Source organism: Nelumbo lutea, chromosome 6, assembly GCF_056320005.1.
Source record: "Nelumbo lutea isolate HS-2025 chromosome 6, American lotus-T2T, whole genome shotgun sequence".
Taxonomy (NCBI): Eukaryota; Viridiplantae; Streptophyta; class Magnoliopsida; order Proteales; family Nelumbonaceae; genus Nelumbo; species Nelumbo lutea.
In genome coordinates this window covers 20,895,176-20,918,055 of record NC_142689.1, presented here as the reverse complement: position 1 = coordinate 20,918,055, position 22,880 = coordinate 20,895,176, and the positions used below count along the sequence as shown (strand labels likewise).

The following is a 22,880-nucleotide window of genomic DNA, read 5'->3' as shown; positions in this document are numbered from 1 at the left end:
TTGTAAATCCAAGGAAAAAAGGCATCATAGGTTTAGGGAATTTAACCCTCAGAAATATGGCATTACTAGCTAAATGGTTATGGAGATTCCCATTCAAAAGAGATAAGTTGTGGCACAAGGTAATTGAAAGCATTCACAAGGTTGCAGAAAATGGTCAGGATGCTAATGTAGCCTCTTTTGCAACCTCAGCCTCTCCTTGGAAAGCCATTCATGAGGTATACCCAACTTTTCTTTAACTTCATTCACCTTGATGTGGGAAAGGGGAACAAAATCTGGTTTTGGGAAGACCATTGGGTAGGGGATACAACACTTAAAACACAATATCTTAAGCGATTTTCCCTCCCAACTCTTAAAGGTGAATTTGCCTCCAGGTTGGGAAGACCTTCTTCCCAAGGCCTAAGCTGGGATTTAGGTTTCAGAAGAGGCCTTAAGGACAATGAATGTTCTCGTATTAATCTACTTGGACTCTTGGATACAGTTTTTTTGGATGATAACCTCAAGGATACTAGAGTTTGGTCAACCTCCCCTGATGGTCTTTTAACTTGTTCTTTTTTTTAGAGCCCTCACTTTGCCTACATCAGCAGGTGTAGATTTTCCCAATGAAAGAGATTTGGTATAAGTCTGTTCCACCTAAAATTCAAGCCTTCTGTTGAAAAATTTTCCTTGGTAAGATTAATACTTGTAATATGCGGCAAAAAAGAAGGCCCAATTGTTGCCTCTCTCCTCATATGTGCTTCTTATGTAGGGCCAGTGGTGAATCTATTCCCCATTTGTTAATCTCCTGACCTTTTGTAATCTGTATTTGGGAGTATTTCTACTCTCTTTTTGGCTATAGGTGGGCTTCTCCTTAAGATGTGGTTGGCATTTTTTATCCTTAAGGCAACCAAAGAAAAGGTAGAGTATCTGTCGATCCATTTGTTGTCCTTTTAACCCACCCAAATGTATAGTTAAAACTCTTACCAAGAAGGTCAATCTCCCTGAATGCAAATCTATGCTTCCAAGGTGCTGAGTTTACTTGCTTAGCCCAAGAGATGACCAATAGTTAGTCCCCTTCCACTTTCAATTCTCTAGATTCTAATTTTACTGCTAATTTCAAGCCTTGTAAGAGTGTCATTATCTCTGCCTTAACCGAGTCTCCATACCCAATTGGTCCTGAGAACAAATCCACAACTTCTCCATGATGATTTCTAAAGACTTCCCCTATTCATGGCTTCCTGCCCTCCTAGGGTTTCCAAAGGAGCTACCATAAAAGTTTAGCTTCAATTTATTTAGCCCTGGAGGTTTCCAATCCATCTTGATAATTTCTTTATGTGTTTCCATTTGTGCCACTTCCTTCCATTTCCTTATTATGTCATTTGTTGAGACTTCTTTGAAGGTACCAGCAGTTTTTACCCGATGTGTAGATCTGATTTTTGTTGTTTCAATTACCTCCTCCTTAGATCTACTCTTCTCATTGAAAATCCTTTGATTTCTTTCTTCCCAAATGGTCCAAACCACAGCTGCTCTTCTTACCCTCCATAAGCATTTTGCGCTTTTTCTGTTGCCGCAAGAAATTGGAACTAAATAAGAATCACATCTTGTAGGTGATCTCATCTGCAGCTAAAGAGTGAAGAGAAGTAATCCTAAATGCAAGACACGAAAGAGTGGGAAATTAGTAAATGAGGAAGGGTCTCACCACTAGCCAAACAGAGAATACAAACATGAGGGGAGAGCACTTAACTAGCTTTCTTTTCTGTAGCAAGTTTGCAGGTGTTTGGGAAGAAAGAAACGGGAGAACCTTCAATGGAAAGAGCAGATCTTTGGACGAGGTAATTGATACCATTAACATAAAGGTTGCACATTGGGCAAGAACCTTAGAAAGCTTTAAAATCTTCTCTGTGAATGACTTCTTTGGAGCTTAGACAGAAGTGGCACACTCCTCTAGAGAAAAAAGACAAAGATAAAGTGGAAACCTCTTGAATGAAACAAGATACAACTGAAACTTTGATGGAAGCTCCTGTGGTAATCCGGGAATGGTAGGGATATGTGGTGTTTCAGCAGGATAGTAGCTTTATATTCAGGACCTATCGGCATGGAAAATTCTCTGAATGCTGAACTATTGGCTCTGCTGCAAGGTCTCCAGCTAGCAAAGCAATTGGGTTTCAGACAGATGGACGTGGAAGGGGATTCAAAGCTGGTTGTTTCTTGGACTAATTGTAACAGAAACATTTCATGGACTCTCAGGCATGCATTTAGGGAAGTAAAGCATTGCAAAGGATATTAATGCTGACTTTAAATGCGTAGGAAGGACTGCAAATGGTTTCAATGATTCACTGGCTACGCAAGGGGTAATGAGGCAGCAACTGTTTTGGGCAGATACGTATTCTGGGGTTTAGTCTTTGGGGTTGGCAGTCCTGCCTTTATGTGTACTAATCTCATTTCCCGTTTATAATAATAAATCTTCCATTTTCTTATCAAAAAATATCATAAATTATGTCATAAAGCAATTAACTTACATGAAGTGTCTTCATATGTTAGAGGTCTATCTTCTTTAACTGTCTTTGCAACTTTCAGCAATTTACTAACTCCAAAATCTGCAACTTTCAGATGTCCAGAATCATCCCGAAGTATATTTCTGTTATCTTACTCGTAAGACATGCAAGAAATTTCCAATAGTTTCAGGCCATCCAGGTAAACAATTAATACATACTGAAAATCTCAAACCAGGAATGAAAATTGACATCTACATGAGAGGGGAGCAGAGGAAAATGTAACATGAGAACTTACGAAGGTTCAAGATCACGGTGAATTATTGCTTCTGGTTTATGCTCATGCAAGTAATTCATCCCCCTAAAATTAGCCAAGACATTTGAAAATTGGTGAGATAGCAATCAAAACATCTTTCAAGTTCCCAAACAATGTATCCCACAAGCCATAGTTTTAGAAAGATGGTAAAACCAACTATCCAAGCATGTATTGCTTATATTCAACGACACCAACACTATCAATTGCTGATTCTGCAGCATTAGAACCATACGCCATGATTTTTAAGCCAAGCAAAATGAATCATCAGATTCAATTGGATAAGCTAATTACATGCCAATTCTGAGTCAAAAGAATAAGATTCAAAATCAGCTGAAAGTTTTGTCACTAGAGGAATCAATCAGGTCTGGAGCTTACTAACTAAAAACTTTTTAATTGTTCCAAAGATAATTTATAAATGAATATTCTAGTTTTCCTTTTTCTCTTCTATCCCTAAGTTGTTACTGATTACTGAAATAATTTCTCCAGGAATCACAAGGAACACAACCAACATAACAGAATAGTAAACAAGATCAGATTTTTACCTTTATTGGTTTGTATTAGAGAATTACTGTTCACATCTAAAATGATTACGAGGTTGTTTAAATATTTATAAATCAAAATTCAAATATTCCTTCTCAAAATTAGGGATAGACATATATTGGATTTGGCTCTTGACTCCACAACCAAAATGGGATGTCTCTTTATCCACATTGTCGCTTCTAATTGGTAAATTAAATAACTTAGTATTCATTTCAGTGAGTTGTAACTCATCCTGAAATCCTGCCATAACAAATTAAAGGGTCAAGCCAATGCTTCACTCTGGCCTATCTTATTTTAGATTGCAATACATTCTAAAAATTTTTTCAGCTTTTTTAAAGCATTCAAAGCTTAGGCATATTTTTAGTACCATAAAGAGGACTGATATTATTTGTTTTAACCGTGTAAATTTATGGATACAGAAAAGGAGATAGCGCCATGGTGAGCTTCTTAATACCACTGCAAAATTATCATGAAATGTTCTCTGATGGTTTTCACACATTGATATGGCTTTTTTTTATAACTGTAGAATTTTTTATGAACGAATGGTGTTTTTATTAAATGGATATAGAAATAGTACAATCACCCTAAGAGGAGGCACGAGATGTTATCTCTCCTTAAAGATGATTCCAATCCCACTCTTCTTAGATTACAGTTTACAAAGTAGCCCAAAACAGAGAAACCCTTGAATCCCCTTGTTTAGCTAGAGAATCTACTATGGCATTGGCCGATCTGCTAACCAACTGAAATCTAACTGGCATGTTCTTCTAAGCCATTTAACTTTTTTGAGGATATCCATGTAACCCCAAACAACAGCATCTGGGTCCGACAGCCATCCCACTACTACCTTAGAGTCTCCCTCAATTATCAAATTATTCACTCCAAGTTGGTTGGCAATCTGTAATCCTTGTACCGCAGCTAGTAACTCAGCCCTTGTAGAGTCTCCAAATGGCACTGGACCTGAAAATAAGAAAAGAATGTTACTATCCTTATTCCTGAAGATCCCTCCTATGCCCAAAGGTCATGGATTGCCTTGATTGCTCTCATCAAAGTTCAACTTTATAACCCCCTCCAGAGGGGGTACTTGTGTTTTATTTTTTTGGAGGAAGTGGAAGCCACTGCTAACCAACTCCTTCAAAGGTCATCACTACAGTAATCCACAAATAGATCAGTAGTTTTTAAACAAAGGATTGCCCTTGCCAGTATACACTCCTTTATTTTAGCATGGCTTCTCTCCTTAGCTTGGAATATTCTAGCATTCCTTTCCTCCCAAATGGTCCATAAGAGAGCTTCCCTGATACGTTAGTTTCCTCTCTTTGTTGGCCACCCAAAAGTAGACAGGTAAAAAAGCAGATTTACTTCAGATGGAAAGCTCCACCTACACCCAAACAACGTAAAAACCCAATTCCAAATATCCGCATTGAAGGATCAGGAAATCAGTAGGTGACAACATTCATTCTACACTTTACATAAAGTACACCAGTTGGGGGGGCAAGCATAAATAAGGTCTCTTCTTTTGCAAGTTATCCACAATATTGATTTTATCGTATTAACTTCCTAACAAAAACCAGCTATTTTAGGTGGAATAGGCCTTGACCAAATTTCTTTAACTGCAAACATCGAAGGGGATGTAGTGGAGCAAAGAGACTTAAAGGATGAACAAGAGAAGGAGCCAGTTTTTTTATTAATTAAATATCAATAACAAGAGAATACAAGCATGCTAAACGTGCCAAACAGAAGCATGAGGTGCATCCTCACACACAAAATATTACAAATGAACCCTATTCACCCTTTGCTTAGCTAGAGTGTCTGCCATCCCATTTGCCAATATCCTTTCTCATTGATCCCCACAACTAAGAGTGTTAATTGGACCAGATTTGGTCCAATCCAATCTGGTCCAATATGAATCCATTACAAATGGACCAGGTCCAATCCAATGAATACTTCAAACTATTTTGGAGTGGTCCAAAATAGAGAGGTCCATTGCTTATGCATGACGCTGCCAGTGTTTTAAAAAATGACCCGGAGGCTGAACCATTTTTGCCAACAAGTCACAGGTCAGCAGTTCAACCATCCAGGTCAGACAGGTCAGACTATTCTACATGTAATATATGTATTATTTTATGACTAATTTATATTTTCATTTCAGTTTTTCATTTTTTGATAATTTTCAGTTTTTAGTATTTATTTTTTTATTTATAAAAATGTTAAAATTTTGGATTTGAGGCTAAAAAGGGTTTTTTAGCAAAAATAGTGGGGCAGCACCTCGGAATGCATAGATCTCGTTAAGTTACCCAAAATCAAAAAGATCACCCCAATCAACCAACCGGGCACAAAGTTATGGCCTCCAGAAATTTTGATATACATGTAATTTGTAACCTGTGACCCGGTGACTGGGTCAAATGGGTCAACTGTTCAACCACCCAGGTCAGATGGGTTTTGATCAAGTCAATGGTATTTGGTCAATTTCCCACTTCTAGAAAAACCGGACCCAGAAAACTGTCCAGGTGACAGTTTTTTTTATATTCTCAAAAAAGAAAACTGCCCAGGTGATGGTTCAAACAATTCAACCATCCAGGTCAACAGCAGGTTAAAAGCATTGGATGCTCCATATAAACCAGTGAATATACCTTGCAATGTCAAGTGCGAATCTGATTGCTGTCATTGGCTTCAATGCTCCTTTTCTTTTCAAGAATGCACGAAGATCACCCTGCACCACACCCAGGATGAGGTAAAGAATAAAAAGACTGGTGTTGTTTTCTGCATTCAGAAAGAAAAACGAAAAACAAACTTGAATATCTCTTTTCTTTCCACAATTTACATCCATGCTTATGAGATGTCAATTCTCCAATGCTTCTTAAAAACACTATTTATAAACATAAGCACAAAATCATTAACCAACAAATCCAATGCAAAGCTTTTTATTTATTTTAAGTCAATAAGAGGGATGTTTTAATAAAGAGAAGACAATTGTAATGTTTGTTGAAAATAAATGCTACTTAAGTACTTATCTACAAGTTTACACAACTCTTGATTTTCTTTGTCCTATAGACAGGATGAGACCCATGAAAAGCAATGTCCAATTTTGCATTTAGTGTCTTTTCATGGATCCGACTATGTATTTAGTACAAAGAATACAAAAGTTGCATAAACTCATTATTTACCAGCATTCGACATATATTGAAACAGTGGCACACATATGGTCTTCATAAACTGGATGAAGTACTGTGGAAGCTTCCACCATTCAGCTATGTTTTTTATTTCTCTTTTTCATTGGCAATTCAGTTCCTTTCAGATTTTACAAAAATACAAAAGTTGCTAGTCAGCATCAAGGAAAGTATCAACAATTGTATCAACTTTTAAGCTTCCATTACTTGAACACAAAATCTCAAAACATGAAACTCTTACACCTCAACCTGTAAACCAAATAACTAATTATGTTTGAACTTCCAAATATAAGATTTTATGTGTATGCCATATATTAGTATAAAGTATTGATTACCAAGATTTTGCCATTATTAAACATTAAAGATGTCTACTTAATATTTATTAGAATATAGAAATGTTGGATTAACTATTATTTAATTTAGACTAAAATCAATTAGAGCTGCAAATTCAAAATGCAATCTAATTAAGGCAATCTAAATTTAATCAAGTTATAATTGGATCGAGCATGGAACTACCCCTCCTCTTTTGTCCCTTTTCTTTTGCTTTTACAACAGACATACTAGTTAGTTATACCCACAATATTATAATAAGAAACTTGCTTTATAGTTTTTTTCTCCCAGATGGATACCGTGTCACCTAGATGGACACCCTCTTGATATAACTTATGACATTTAGGCTAGCCCCTCCCCCCTCCAAGGGTGCTTTGTTACCTAAGCAGAGTCTTACATTATACCTTGACAACAATGGATTAAATAGCAACAGAAATAATTCATAATTCATTAATTAAAAACGCCAGCCAACTCACAAATAGAGCAGCAAGCCAAGAAATACAAGTGAAGCTCCATATAATGGAGCACTAGACAGCAACAACGGAAACAACACAATAAAGAAAAAGAGTAACAATTACACGTGCTCCCAAGCCATGGACAACCCCATTCTACATGACTTCTTAGAATCTCAGCCCTTGCTAAAGAATCAGCTAAACTGTAGGCACTCCTTGGCACCCAATTGAATGACCTATTCAAAATGATTGCCACAGATTGCACCCATCTCACCATCGGCTGAAACCTCCAAGGAATTATTTATAAATTATGAGCACAGATTGAAAATACATTCAAAGATGGATAAAACCACTTATCTCTCCCCTAAAAAAAAAAACTTTCCTTTTTCTTATAATTGTGCCCAAATGAGTTGATCTCTCCCCACCCCAAAAGTGTGTGTTAATAACTTTTAATACATTGGGGTGGAAGTGAATTTCAAAGGGGTAAGAAGAGATGCCAATGCTTTATTACCCTGACACTTTAAAGTTGCATTGACAGAAATACTTTAAAGTATGGGTAAAATAGGCAAATCTGGGTCAGATGAAATTCAATTCCCCCCTACCTACATTATACATGGATCAGATGTCGACCTTGTGATAGTTGTATTAGGGTTCACCCCTTTCAACTTGAATCTCAATGCAACTTTAGCATCATTTATCGGGGGAAAAGTAATAGGAACAAAGATGAATCATGTATAATTTATTTCAAATTTACAAATCCGGACTTCTTAAATCAGAAGTTGAAGATGAGAAAGAAAAAAGTGATAGTTGATGCTTTCAGATGAATTTTAAACAGGCAATGCAAACAAATAGTTGTGAAGATAAAAGAAACATTGTTATCACCTTCAAAAAGATTTTGGTAGGAACACCCAAGATTCAAAAGATGACCAATCAATGGAAATTTCAGTAGTCAATGCTTTAAGTTTAAATTAATCCTAGCACCAGTAACTCAGACAGAAAGGAAAACCTTGGGTAAATATTCAGTGACAATCATCATTGGACTACTCTGTGTTACAGCACCCAGAAACTGGACCACATTTGGATGTCGTATCTTCTGAAGTAATGTGAGCTCATCCCTAAATGCCGTTCTGTAAAACCAACAGACACCAAATTGGTAAAGATAGTTTTTTTTATCAGTAACAGTGAAATTTTATTAATGATAAAAATCAGGTTTACAAAGGAAATTGGTAAAGATAGTAATGAAACAGCCAATCAAAAAAGATAAATAACGAAACATTTTTAATCCACCCATAGCGTGAGCAACCTACACTTTATCTTCATCAGTTATCACATCATCCCCAAGCTTTTTGACAGCAACTTGGGTTCCACGCCATATTGCAATACGGAAGGTTCCCTGTGACATATAATATATAAATGTAATAAAATTATAAAATAAGCAGCCAAAGACAATAGTCATATGGCTACAGCATTAATCCTTTTCACATTGAACAATTTATTTGGACTGAGATGCAAGAAAAAAATAACCAAACAACTTTGATCACGTGCTCAACTGCAAAACATCAAGGTAAACCTTACAGAATTTCTAGACACAGATAAAAAACATAAAGGGTAGGACATTTGTGGAATATGCAGACCGGAAACTCCAGTATGTGTAATACTATTATTGGTATCAGCAATTTCTTAGTTACATAAGTAAAGCAATATTCACATAAAGAAGCATATTAAACATTTAAACTGCCTGCTTGATTTTTCCTTTTTTCCCCTGGCAACTGTTTGTACAGTGTCATATCAAAACAATAAGAAATGATATGGATTTATTTCCAACATAGTTGTCAAGGCGATGCCTAGGCGTGCGCCTAGGCGACAAGGCGCCCTTTGAGGCTCAGCTCGCCTAATCGCCTACTACTACTACTACCAATACTTTTTATTTTCTTCTTTTCCTATAACAAAAATAAGGGTTCAGCCCCTATATTTTTTGAATTTTATTTTCCTTCTTCCTTTTCTTCTCATGAATATGTTGATTTTCTATACTTTAATATGAAAGTTATACTTTTCTTATGAAAATCATGAATAATTATTAAAGAAATATGGTTATGGTATGTAGGGAACTACCCTAGGGTCTATGTTTTTAACATAAAAAATCCATCGCCTAGGCGACTAGGTGACAAGGCACCCCCAGTCACCTAACCTTGCCTTGGCGCCTTGAAAACTATGATTTCCAATTGTCAGTAGACTAATGGACATTCTGCTCCAATAATGCATTATTTGCAGATTACAAATAAAGACTATAAGGTATTGCAATTGTCCAGTTTGAAAATGAAAATGATGCATAATTGCATACTCAAAGAATCACGAGTTAGAACAGTCAAAAATTCAGGTAAGCCCAAAATTGTGAATCAAACTTCCACCAAGAATGTCACAACTAACAAGTTATAAAACATTAAGAAAAAAGGTCAACTGGAACATGAAACAGCATGGATCATCAAAATTACAAGAGAACTCCATGTTCTTAAAAAAGAATAACATCTTGTCAACACATCAATTAATAACATATGAGAATGGGTACGGATTATGAGGCACTTTATTGACTCAGATATGAGCCACAGTATGCAGAAACCAAATTACAAGATGGCTGGAAATTATAAAAATGTAAGGTAAAACAAAAGAAAAGAACTTCTGAAACCAATTTGCATGCCAGGAAGCTCATAAGAAGTTTCTGAGATGTGCAACCAGCAATGAACTTACGCTATGTTTGGTTTGAAGGAAAAGTTGGGGAAAGGAAGGGAAAGGTAGGGAAACATATAAAACCTTGTATAGGTTTCCCTATCTTTCCCTACTTTTTTTCTTCAAACCAAACACAGCCTTAGACCAGACTGTTTTACCCAGGGTTCAAATTTTCAATATGATACGCCTGAACAGGGTTCAAATTTTCGATATGATACACCCCGTATCAGGCGTATCATATCGTATCATATTGGGAGCTGTCCAAAACCCCAAATACAGGGTGTTTCAGACTTTGACCATTTTCAGGGGGTAGGCATGCTTAAAACCAACCCCCTGGTGCAATTTTGAGAAAAAAAAAAAAAGAAAAAAACTAAAAAAGCAAAGTTATCAAGTAGTGAAACACCTGATATGCCTGTTTGTGCATATCGGGTGTATCGATACTTTAAACCATGGTTTTACCCAAACCTGTTGCAGTCCTGGTCAACTAGTAAAAGCGTGTTTGCCATGTAGGTCAATTTAGCACTTACAGAGTTCTACTTTAGTTTAGCATGGATCTAATTTCTTCACTATAGATTGAGGACAGACCAGCTATCAGTGATTTACAGAGTGATATAACCTGGAAAATGACAATTCTAAGCTGCAATGGCACATAAGCCAAACATCATATGAGACAAAAATGCTGAATAACTTTTCCAGACAAATAAAAATCAAGAACCCGTCAGACTGTAGGATGATGTCAAAGCCAATAACAGGTTGAACATATTTTTTATTACTCCAGTGGGATAGCATAGTGAAATTTACAATGGTTATCATGGAATAACCAAAACTGAGTAGACATATCCGTACCCCCATTAGGATAATAAAGCACAAGTTTATCGTTCAAATTATTCAATATGAAGATAATCAGTCATATTCTCCTGAATGTTATGCAGGATAGCAAGGGAAAACCCTGTCATTTGAAAATTTAGGGTTTGGTCCTGAGAGTCCCGTGATCAAAGAGGGGCAAGATGTTAAACAGAATTAACTATTATATTGAGTGAAGACTGAAGAGTTTTTTTTAGATCAGCTCTTAGATATAAAACTCCTTCCTGGCCATTGACCATATGCATGCAGGCATTACACATACAAACTGAATATTCCTTGATCACAAAAGCCCATTCTAGTGAACAAAATAATGTAAAAACAACAGTAAGGACAGTAATAAGTTCTCTAACACTTTTAAACAACCATGTAAAGATAAACAAGTGCTAAATTAACAACTAAGAAAGAGAATAGGTCCAAGTACCTTAGTTATTTCAACACTGTTAGTAAAGTCAAGCTCTTTGGGGTCAATCTCATATTCTGGAACTTCGCGGGCATTGTAGACTTGCATAGGGGCCATCTGAAGTTATTTCAAGAATATTTAAAACACATACTCAAGTTGATTCGAATAATACATTCCAAGAGGATGATAAAAATTGCGACTCATACCAAAGGCTTTGCACCATATTTCTCCAAAAGCTTGATAACATCATGATATTTGTAATATATCGCATCTGCAAGAGGCTGTTTAAGGAATATTAAATTATAACGGAAGTATTTGCAAATCCAGCAAGATGATTTAATCTTTCATAGGACAACTTAAGCAAAAGTAAATTACTCCACAGGCATGGGAAGCTTAATAAGATAATTCTGTCTTCCAGAGGGAATAACAAAAATGAAGCTTCTTAAAAACAAGTAAACAACTCATTTGGTTCCAGCAAGATGATTTAATCTTTGCACTTAAATGTTGTATCATTTCCTAAAAGAAACCTTATCCAATTGAAGCTTCTTAAAAACAACTCATTTGGTTCCAGAATCAAAGTGAACCAATTACTAGGATTTAAGAAGAAGAGACACTCATATCAGATATATGTAATTTTACTGCAGCAGTCACACAAGAAGCAACACGCCCAATGGCATTTTAATGCCGAAGTTGCCACAAAAAATACAAGTAGCTGATGCTTCTTTTGGCACCTCCACCTCCATAAATGAAAGAGAAAACATGGTCAACGTTATTCATTTCCAGTCGAACTCCCAAAGCAAATTGTCATTCTTGTAGAAAGTAAATATATCAAAACTCTTGACGATAAGCCCAGCTCAAGTAAAATTAGGATACACAGGCTTACATATCGTGACTTAATTCAATTAAACAAAAAATAAATACAAAAAAAAGAACATATTCCATGATATTATCAAGAAAATATTTTATTTATTGGTCCTCGTAGTGTATAGTATATATTAATCATAATTAACTAAGAAAAAAGAAGTCATCCTGGTCGAGAAATCAAAAAAGTCGAATAAACATACTGTGCTGCCCCATCGATCCTTCGGATCTACAGCAGCGCCTCTGCGAAGCAACAATTCGACAACATCGGTACGCCCCTGGCAAGCAGCGATATGCAGAGCTGTCCTTCCATCAATGTCCTTGAAATTCACATCGACTCCTGAATCCAACAGCTCCTCGATCCCTTCAAGGTCACCTTCGTTGGCAAGATACATGAGCCGGAAAGTGGAATCAAGAACTTCCGGAACTTGTTCTTCTTCATGAGCAGCCATCGATTCATCGTCCCGTTCTAGTGGCTTAAGCGATGACTGCTTCCCCAGCATAAACCTCGCTTGCGTCATTGCCTCCATTTCCAAATAATCCAACACAAAGAATCCCCCAAAATGCAACACCCTTCAACCCCAAATCCTCACAAACTGGAATTCCAAATTCACCACTAAAACCCAAAATTCCACATTTTGCATCCAAATTTGAAAGACTTGAGCAAACAAAGAAGTGCCAAAAACCCCCCCAAAACCTCGACTTTTCCTATTAATTTAGGGTTTAACAGATCGAGTTGGAAATCAAAGAATCAAAGACAGGTTGGATAATAGAGAGAATCAAATTCAGTAATTTTTAACGGATACAGTCTGGATTCGAGGACACAGATGAGAAAAAGAGTTAAATTCGTCGATCGGTCGATGTCTGCAGTTCGACATATAAATACGACGAACAAGGGAAGTTTTATTTCCAAGAGAAGGTTACGCTTTTTTTCCTAATGACGAACACGTCCTCTGTATTGGGAAGTGTGGGGACATATTCGCCTTTATAACAAAAGAAGATGGGATTTTTGAGAAAAAAAATGCAATCTTTCCTTCACGCTACTGCGAGGTGTGGTGGGATTGGCCGCGGGACTGGAAAGTGAAATGGATCATTGGATCTTCCGAAAGCGCGGAAATGGCTGCTAGCCGACGTAAGTTGGGAGTTGTTAACCAATTTTTAACTAACGTGCACCGGTGTAATTCGGCGCCCACCAAAAAGGTATGGAAGACTGGAAGTCCGGAACGAGTCACGACTCACGAGGTTAATGACAATCTCAGTGGTGTGGTGTCCTCATGAGTCGTGTGACTCGTAAGAGTTGTTACAAACTGACACGTCTTCAAATAGTAAATGATCAATTCATAGTGGGCCTGGAGCCTTATCCACATCCATATTTAACAAATGCCCTATCCAGCCCATCCAAGTTGCACCTCCCTAGTTTGTGGGCATTTTAGTAATTTTAAGTTATAATATGGACTTGTGGAAAAATGAAAAAAAAAATGGATTTGGGAGAGGGAAATGCTAAAATGGCAATGACAGCCCACCCATATTGTTGGGATAAGGCTTGAATAAGGAGGAGGAGCCTATGGGAATTTTCTTTTGAAAGTATTTGTTATTTAAGGGCCATGATAGTGAGGTCCATCTATGAGAATTCACATTGGCTCCGCAAAGAACATGCTTCTACCATATCTTAACCATGTATTAGAAACATTTCAACATCTCCCTTGTCTTTCTTGACAAGATATTTCCGATGTATGCATGTGATGGCTATTGGGACCTATCTTGGGCCCGACTCGATCTAAACTCATTTATGCAGGTTCACACCATTTTATAGTTAATTTTTTGTTTATATAACTAAAATGTACATATCTTCAGTATATTTTTCATAACTAAAATTTGATTAATTTATGACAAATGTACAAATTTGGCATGGCAGATGACAAATTTTCCACCAGCCTTACCCCATATGTTGACTTAAGTGGCATCTTCAATCCTCAAGGCTCAATTTTGTAAGAGTAGTACGAATACAAATATATAGAGTGCAGAGACATACAAAATAATACAAAACTAGCGGAGGGGCCCTGCTTCGTAGGGGTTGGAATAGAATCATTGACTTGTTGACTTGGTATTTGGCCAAAAATCATTGAATCAGTTAATAATCCATTGATCCGAGCATTCAAACCATCGACCCATTGACTCATTCAATGGTTTTTTGTCACTTTTTATTATTTTTTAATTGGGAATCATTCAGGCAAACGGTTCTGTTTTATCCTAATCTCGGTCCCTGGCCAAAAATCGTTGAATCGGTCAACAACCCATTGACCCATTCAATGGTTTTTAGTTTTTTTATTTTTTTTATTTTGTTGTCAAAATGGGCCATCCATTCAAACTGAATCGTCGACCCAAAAACTAGTGGCCAGAACGGTTTCATTTTCAGGTCGTATGAGTTACACGCTCGAACGACATAACATGTATGGTACTTCTTAATGGACCTCACACACTCATTTTTTTGCCTGTAATTTTTGTTCTCAAAATGGGTTGTCTTTTTTTTTTCTATTTTTTGTAATTGGGAACTATCCAGGCAACCAGTTCCGTTCTACCCCAATCCCAATCCTTGGCCAGAAACCATTGAATCGGTCAATAGCCCATTGACTTGAGTGGTCAAACCGTAAACCCATTGACCCGTTCAATGGGTTTTGGTTTTTTTTGTCTAAATGGGTCATCTGTTTGAACCAGGTGATCAAACTGTCAACCCGAAAACTGGTGGCCAAAACGGTTCCATTTTCGGGGTCATATGAGCCACACGCTCTAATGACATAACATCATGGTTTTTAAAACCAACCCGAAGGCCGAACTAGTCAGGGGTCTGATTACCGGGTCAAATGGTTTGACTGTTTGAATCGAACAATCGACCCGTCTGACAAAAAAAATGGTCAAAACCATCCAAACGGTTCAATATCTAGTTATTAAAAATATTTATAATAACTATTATATATTTATATAATTAGATAATTATATATCTAATCATCTAACAACATTTATATAATTATATAATTAGATATAATAGGAAATGGGTTGCTCTCACGTGGGAATCTACTTGCACGAGTAGATTCCACTATGCTGTTTAAATGTTATTACTTAATAGTTGTATCGTAAGATGTTTTCTTTGTGTCTATAAGGTCCCGTTCGCTTTTCGATAAGTTATATACCTAGGTAAATGCAGTTACCTGGATGAGTTTTTCTTGAGAAACATTTACCTGGGTAAGTGTATTTACCCATGTTCTTTTATTTATCAAGTAAAAAAGGAATTAACCATTTTAGCCATAAAAATTTATTATTAAATGGGGTATTTTTGTGCCATTCAAGTATTTGAATCTTTCCCCTAGGCAGGAAAGTTATTTACCCACCTAGTATCCCGAGTAAGTGATACCTAAGAAAATAAACTTTCTCTGATCCTTACATTAATTTAAAAAAAAATAATAATATGTGATTCTTGGTCAATGAGAACCAAAATCCCATTGGCCAACTTTCCCCCCTCTCAAAATCCAAAAAAAGAATGCCCCCTAGGAATTGCTTTGTACCCCTTAATTGACACGACAATTGTGTTTTCTTTGTGTGTTTTATTTAATCCAATTTAGGATGGTATGTTTAACTACGTGGTCGCTGTCATGATAACATCCATTGTTCATAATTAAATAACTAACTTACCAATGCTGTGTTGCTCATTGTTCACTACTTGGCTTCTCCCTCCCGTACAAGACTACAAGTCCAATCATGGATAATGCATGTATCCCTATTACATGATGTTTAAATATTGAAGATTAAAAGAATAAATGACTATCACGGCCCATTAAAATACTAATCACCACTATAACAATACATTGTAATAAGTTAATTAATTATGTTAATAACTTAATAAAATAATAAAATTAACACTAATTAAAGCAAATTTAATAAAAAGTTAAAAAATCATAAAAGTTATTACTTTTAACATTAATTTTTAATAAAAATAATACTTATTAACTTTTATTTCCAAAAATAAGTTATTAATATGACCCAAAATCAGTGCTTCCATTGGACTTAATGCCCAACCCATTTTGGGCCATATTAATCTTTCTAATTCAATTTACTAAATCAAATAAAAGAGTCGTTATCAAGGTTTTATATAATGTGGGCCCTAATTTTAAATAAAAAACCATATATATATATATATATATATATTCTAAAAAAGGTGGAAGTGGCTAACTCCACTCTCTATAGAAGGAGCATTTTTTAAACAATTATGTTTTATTGCAGAATAAGCAATTATAAATTTCACAATTGTAAAAGGCATGTCTTACACTTTTTTTTTTTTTGATCAATAACACTTTCATTAACTCATCAAAAGAAGATTTACAATAGGAAAATAAACACGCTTATCTTCCAAGAGCAACAAAGAACTTCAAGAAAAGAAAAAAAATAAAGAAAACACACTATAATTACAGCTTAGCCCAAAAAAGTGAATCCATTTCTGCCCCTTGTTTAGCTAAACCGTTAGCTAGGAAATTAGTTGATCTTTTAACCCAAAGTACCTTAACTTCCATCTCCCGCACCAGCCACTTGAATTTCCTCCTCTCATTATTGTACTTCCATAAGCCATTGTGATCTTTAATCAGCCACCCTATTACCACATTTGAATCCCCTTCAATTAAGAGTTTCCTAATGTTCAACTCCTTAGCTTTTTGTACTATTTCTATAACTGCAAAGATTTCAGCTCTAAGGGAGTCACCCACTTCAATTGGGCCTGAGAACATAGTAGAAATGACCCCATTTTCATTCATAAAAACACCCCCAATCCCCGATTGTCCCAGATTTCCCTTGCCACACTCATCAAAGTTTAGTTTCACGAATCCACTAGGTGGAGGAGTCCAAGCCACAATCATTACTGACTTAGTCTATGTGCAATTTGCAATTTCACCCCACTTCCTCAACATGTCACCCGCAGTGTAATCTGTGAAAAGCTCCAAAGATTTCAGCCACTGTACCGCCCTAATATGAATGATAGCCCTCAGATATGCTGCTCCTCTTTGAGCTTCTAAGAATATCTTAGAGTTTCTTTCTTCCTAAAGTGTCCAACATATTGCAGCCATTAGTCCTCTCCACATCGTCCTTCCCCTTTTTATTCGCCACCTGAAAAAAGAAGGGGAAAAAAGGCCTTGCAAGTCTAATGGATCATTCCAACTACATCCAAATAGGGACAAAGCCCATTCCCAAATCGACCTCACAAAATGGCAAGACACCAGTAGGTGAAAATCAGTCTCCCGATCCGCTTTACAAAGAACACACCATTGAGGTGACAAACAGGTATTGGGTCTCTTCTTTTGGAATAGATCACCAGTGTTGGTTATTTCCAAATAGGCTTCCCAACAAAAACTACCAACCCTAGGAGGTATTGCTTTGCACCAAACCTCATCAACAGGAAAATGAAGGAAGGTAAGACTGGTGGACTGACATAAGACTTTGAAGAAAGAAGCACAAGAAAAAATGTCGTTGGGAGAAGGTGTCCAAATTCTAGAATCCGCCCTAGTGGAGTCTAAGACAACGTTATCAAGAATTGCAATAAGGCTCAAAATATTGTCAAAGTCCAAGTCCCTCAAGTCATTTCTTAGACCCAAGTTCCTCCCAATCCCAGAAGTGGAAGAGGACGGGGTGGTAAAAGACAAGATTGACTAATTTTTTAGATTAGAAAGAGCAAACAAAGAAGGAAACTGATCATTTAGAGGGGCACTCCCCACCCAGGTTTGTTCCCATAATTTTATGGAGTTACCGGAATTCAAATCATACTTGAGAATGGCTTTCTAGAATTTTCTGCCTTTACGTTTTGATAGCAGAAATGAAAATCTAGAAATAGGTCATACAAATTAATTAATTAAATAAATAAGAACAAAAATCATCACTTAAAAAGTAAAGCCAATTTAACTTATCAAATTAATTAAATAACAAACCTAAATAAAATTTCCACATAAGAATGTGAATCTCTAACCAATCAAATTGCTTGTTAGATAAAATGGTGTGGGGCCCATTCTTTTAGTTAAAATGGACTATTAATTACAAATAAAACCTGATTTAATCTTTTAAATCAATAAAAAAACTTGACCCATACTAAGTACGGTTGTCAAACTCTCAAAGTTATTGGTTCCATTTTCTAGGTCTGAAATAGATTGTCAGTTACAAATTAAACATTAAAAAACAAACTTAAATTAGATATTCCAAATAAATAGTAAATTTTAAACAAAATTACACCCTATACTTAATATAGTGCGTCAAACAAACTTTATCAAAATATATGAATAAAAAATATCAAAATACTAGTCTCGTACTTAGTACGGGGGCCATTCTCTATTTTAAGAAGAAAGAAAAAGAGAAAAACACAGCACACATAGAGGTTTATGCGGTTCGATCTTTGGCCTCCACTGAGATGATGTGTGGTTTGGAGTACCATTTTCTCAGAAAATGGTGTATTTATTTTTGTTTGGAATCATTGCTGCCTGGTAAGATGTTTCCTGGAGCAACAACAACTTTTTCTGTTTGGTACCATTGCTCCAGGAAACGTTTTCAGCACTGGTACCCATTATCCAATGCCACATCAATGCCCTGTTGGCAATAACGTGTTGCAATTCCAGAAAACACCAAATTTAGCACTACTCCAAACCATGGCTTCCCGATTTTCAATGCATGGCTTGGATCACTATTTTTTATGAAAAAACAGTTTCAAACAAATGCTCATTTCCTAGAGCACCATTTTTTCTTATGTGGCACTTTTGCTCCAGGAAACGACAAAGATGCCAAACAGCCCTTGAATAAAATTATTATGGAGAATATCAAGTTGAAAAATCTTTCTCACACACACCCTTAAACCCCAATACACTTGAAGGATGTACTCTCACATTCATGTTTTCTCCCAAATAGAATATTGAAACATGTATGTGAAAAAACACAACAACATAACATATTTGGGATGTATCCATTAATAGAAACTGAGTTGAGGTTGTGTTAAGGGAAAATCCCAAAGCCCACCACTAACCTTAATGAAAATTCCCTTTTGAGTTATTATCCACCAAAGTTAGGTTGAGTCATCGAATAGGCCATGTGCCCTATACTTCGAACCTTGTGCACGTTTTTTTTTTTTTCAAAAACATGTTAACGGGTTGGTCTTAGGCTTGCCCACCCCTTAGAATGTGTTTAAACCCCAAAACACCCATATTTTCAGGCAAGGTTCAAAATATCGTTGGCTCATATTGGTCGATACATATTGTATTGGAGTCTTCCTAATATACTCTTAGAGGGGGTGTTTCAAGTCAGCAAGTGGTTCAGGAGATAGACTGACCCCTCTGAACCATATTGGAAAAAAATAAACAGAAGAAGAACAGTATCAATACAGGCTAATATGCCCTACCGATATATCACCCACCACCAACCTAATAATTCGATATATTGATACATTGCAAAATCTTGGTCATTGACCACAAACAAGAATTTAAGGCACAACTCAACAAAGTTCAAGATTGAATGACGTTTTTATCCAATTATAGGGGTGGATCTATGTTTGAATTTTGATCTAATTATAAATTGATTGAATTCAAATTCGAATTCGGATTTTGCAATCCTAACCCCTTTTTGATAACCATAAACTAGATACCACCTAACAAGGTTAAAAAACGACCTGAAATTATAATTGCTTTATCCATTTTTTGTTCAAGTAGTTTGACCCTTCAATCCAAATGGTGAGCCCGTGACATTTTTAAAATACAAAATAAAAATAAAAAAAGCTAGGAAAACTATTGTTATGGTCAAATAGTCTAGTGGTTCAATCATCCCAACTAGCCGTTCATTGACTGGTTCAATGGTTTATTGGGAAACTTTAGGCTAGATGCAAAATGGGAGTAGATAGTTGATCGGTTCAATTGTTAGGTCAATAATGTTTTTTAAACCATGCCACCTAAATTTGGTATTTTAAAATGGTAGTAAAAAATAGTATTATTTAAAAACTTGACTGGGAATAGGGGTGGCCACGAGCTGAGCTCTTCATGAGCTATTCGAGCTTGGCTCGTGAAAAGTTCGACTCGGCTCAGTTTCAATTGAGCTTCGAGCCGAACTCGAATATATAATAAAATTATAAAAAATAATATAAAAATATTATAATTCTTAGTTTTTTAAAACATCAAATAAAAAAAAAATTATATATAATTTTTTATTTCTATAAAAAAAATTTCTTAAATCGAGTTTGTGCCTTATATCATTCAGCTAGGCTCAACTCGAATCCACCCCTAACCGAAAAGTTGATTTGGTTTTCCTTTCAACCCAGGTCGGTGGCTTAACTATCCAAAACGGTTTATTAGCTATGGTGTTTGGTATGGGATTCTAGTAAGGTTTTAGAAGATGCATGGGCAGTTCAACTTTCAAGGATTTATTTTCTTCTTTTTATTTTATCTTCTTGCAAATAATAATAATAATAATAATAATAATAATAACCGGTTGTTAGTTGTCTTTCCTCACTTTTAACCCCTTTATCTCCCAAGGGATTGGCTTCCGTAGAGGTCTAAGGAATTTTGAATAACCCACTGTTGCATACCTTCGTTGTCTTTTTGTCAACGTCTGCCTAAACTTACCTCATAAAACAATTTGGTCTCCATTCCTCAAAAGTTTCCTTCTCTCTCACTTCTTTTTCTAATTCACATTGTCGTCTTTTCTTGGCCCCTTTGACTTTCCCAGTTGAGGAAGTCTGGATCAGGGCTATATTCCTGAATGCATATTTACACCGATGGAGTCGAGAAACGATAGTTTGGTGAGAGTATAATATACGGACCGGCCATTATGTCATTTACACTCGTCCTGTTTGGTTACTTGACGAAATCCAAGAGATCTCCTTTTCCTCTATCGGTGTTCTCCAAGGCTTAAATTAATTTATTACCTAGCTGTTGGAGATCTCCTTCTCCTCCATCGGTTACCTTGTAGCCGCATCCGCAGAAACCCACCGATGGAGGGAGCTGTTTTCTGGTTCCTATCGTTCTCCTTCTCCTCCTCAGTGTCACAGGTATCTGTTGGTGCCGGTGGAGTTAATGCGTTCCGTGTTGTTTCCACAGGCATAGTTCACTTGCAGGCTTGGATATCCGCAAGTTTGGTTCCCAATCGCCCACTCCAACACCACAGGAGTTCCCGTCTGGTTCCCAAACTTATATGGCACTCTCCCTATAAAATTCCATATATCTGATTCCATGAAACCGAACCATTCATCCTCAACCAGGAAGGCGTAGCTGCAATTGGAGTCATCAAAGCTGTTGCTTTGGAGTTTTACTTGAAACGTATGAAGACCCCGAGGACTAGACGTCTAGCAACATCCGATGCTGGAACAAGATCCGTTCATCACATTGGCGATACTGCCACACACAGAGCTGCACCCACTCTGAAAACCGTTAGGGTTTACGTAGTCGGACAGAGGAGCGTTAGTTAGCAGTGGCGAGAGAGAGAGAGAGAGAATGAGAAGAAGGAGAAAAGATAGCGAGCGAGCGAGAAGGAGAAGAGAGAGAGAGAGAGCGAGTGATGTAGTTAATACATCGATAATTATCGATGTAATTAGTTGGTAAAGTGTAATTTTACACTGATTTAAAATTACATGTTTACCAAACACCTGCAAAATCGAACTGGGGTGTAAAGTTAACCCCGGTTCGATTTTACACATCTACCAAACGCAGTCTATGGCTTTAGTGTTTTGTTGGGAAAATCAACACTTTGGACCTATTGCAAAAGAAAAGGCCTTACTAGTGCATTTCCCCTTTCTAGTGTTTTCTTTGCAAATCTAGTGGAGGGAATTGTTTTCACTTATTTTTATCTTGCCCTTTTGCTATAACTATTTGGAATTGGATTTTTGCTCTTCTTGAGTGCATGTGGACTTCGCCAACTGAAGTAGCTCTACCGTTCGAGCTTTCAGCTTTTGCTTGGCCTGCAACAAGAGGAAAATTGATCTGCAAGTGCATCATAACAGCTTCACTTTGGACTCTTGGGGAGGAAGGGAACAACGGTCTTTTAAGGGAAGAAAAGAAGCCTCTCATAAGTCAAAGACTGCATTCTAATAAGGGTGATACATTGGTTGATAACGATTACTTTGTTTCATTCGTTCTCCTGTAAACTTTTGGAGAAATTGGGTTGCAATAGCTAAGAGTTCTTCCTACAAGTAATGCTCATTTACAAATTGGGTTTTTCCTCACAAACGCTTTGTTAAATTAAACTTTGTTGGAAGTAGCCAAATAACCCTGACCCTTTAGGTATAGGCGGGGTGTTGAAAGTAAATGACAACAATTTGGAATTAAAAGTATAAATTGAAGGTGATTCTCATGTAGTTGTGAGGTGGCTAAGGAATCCATAATCAATAATTTGGTGCTTCAGGGACATCCTCAATAGTGTTTTGGCTAACAAGGAGTATGACTGTTAAATTCCACTGAGTATGAAGTTCGATAACTTCTTTGGCCGACTCTCTTGCAAAATAAGGGGTTAGTAGAGAAAATTTGTTATGGGCTATTTTGTAATATACTGTCCTGCATTCTCAATTCTAATGGGCTTTGTGTTGGGTGACTTGTATTGCTATATCTTTTGATCAAAATAGTCCATTTCCCTTGCCTGTTTGGTTCATATGGGAATCGAAATTGGAATTGTTTGAAAGGAACTCTCATTACCAAAGGGGGGAGGGGGACGGCAATTCTCTCAAATAAATGAAAGAATGCCATTCCACTAAGAATGAGAACAAGA

The 22,880-nt window shown here is 36.5% G+C and overlaps 1 protein-coding gene across 1 annotated transcript in view; it reads right to left on the bottom strand.

The window, feature by feature from the left end:
* The window catches only part of LOC148847831 (serine/threonine-protein kinase 12-like), a 29,025-nt gene extending 15,777 nt beyond the window's left edge, over positions 1-13,248 (bottom strand). The window contains exons 1-8 of the mRNA XM_088949724.1: positions 12,323-13,248; positions 11,465-11,539; positions 11,280-11,375; positions 8,578-8,663; positions 8,277-8,397; positions 5,952-6,031; positions 2,767-2,829; positions 2,496-2,614 (exon numbers count right to left, since the gene is read on the bottom strand). Coding sequence (XP_088805850.1) covers positions 2,496-2,614; positions 2,767-2,829; positions 5,952-6,031; positions 8,277-8,397; positions 8,578-8,663; positions 11,280-11,375; positions 11,465-11,539; positions 12,323-12,649 — 967 coding nt within the window. The 5' untranslated portion in view covers positions 12,650-13,248. The remainder of the gene's footprint in view (positions 1-2,495; positions 2,615-2,766; positions 2,830-5,951; positions 6,032-8,276; positions 8,398-8,577; positions 8,664-11,279; positions 11,376-11,464; positions 11,540-12,322) is intronic.
* Positions 13,249-22,880: the final 9,632 nt, after the last annotated feature.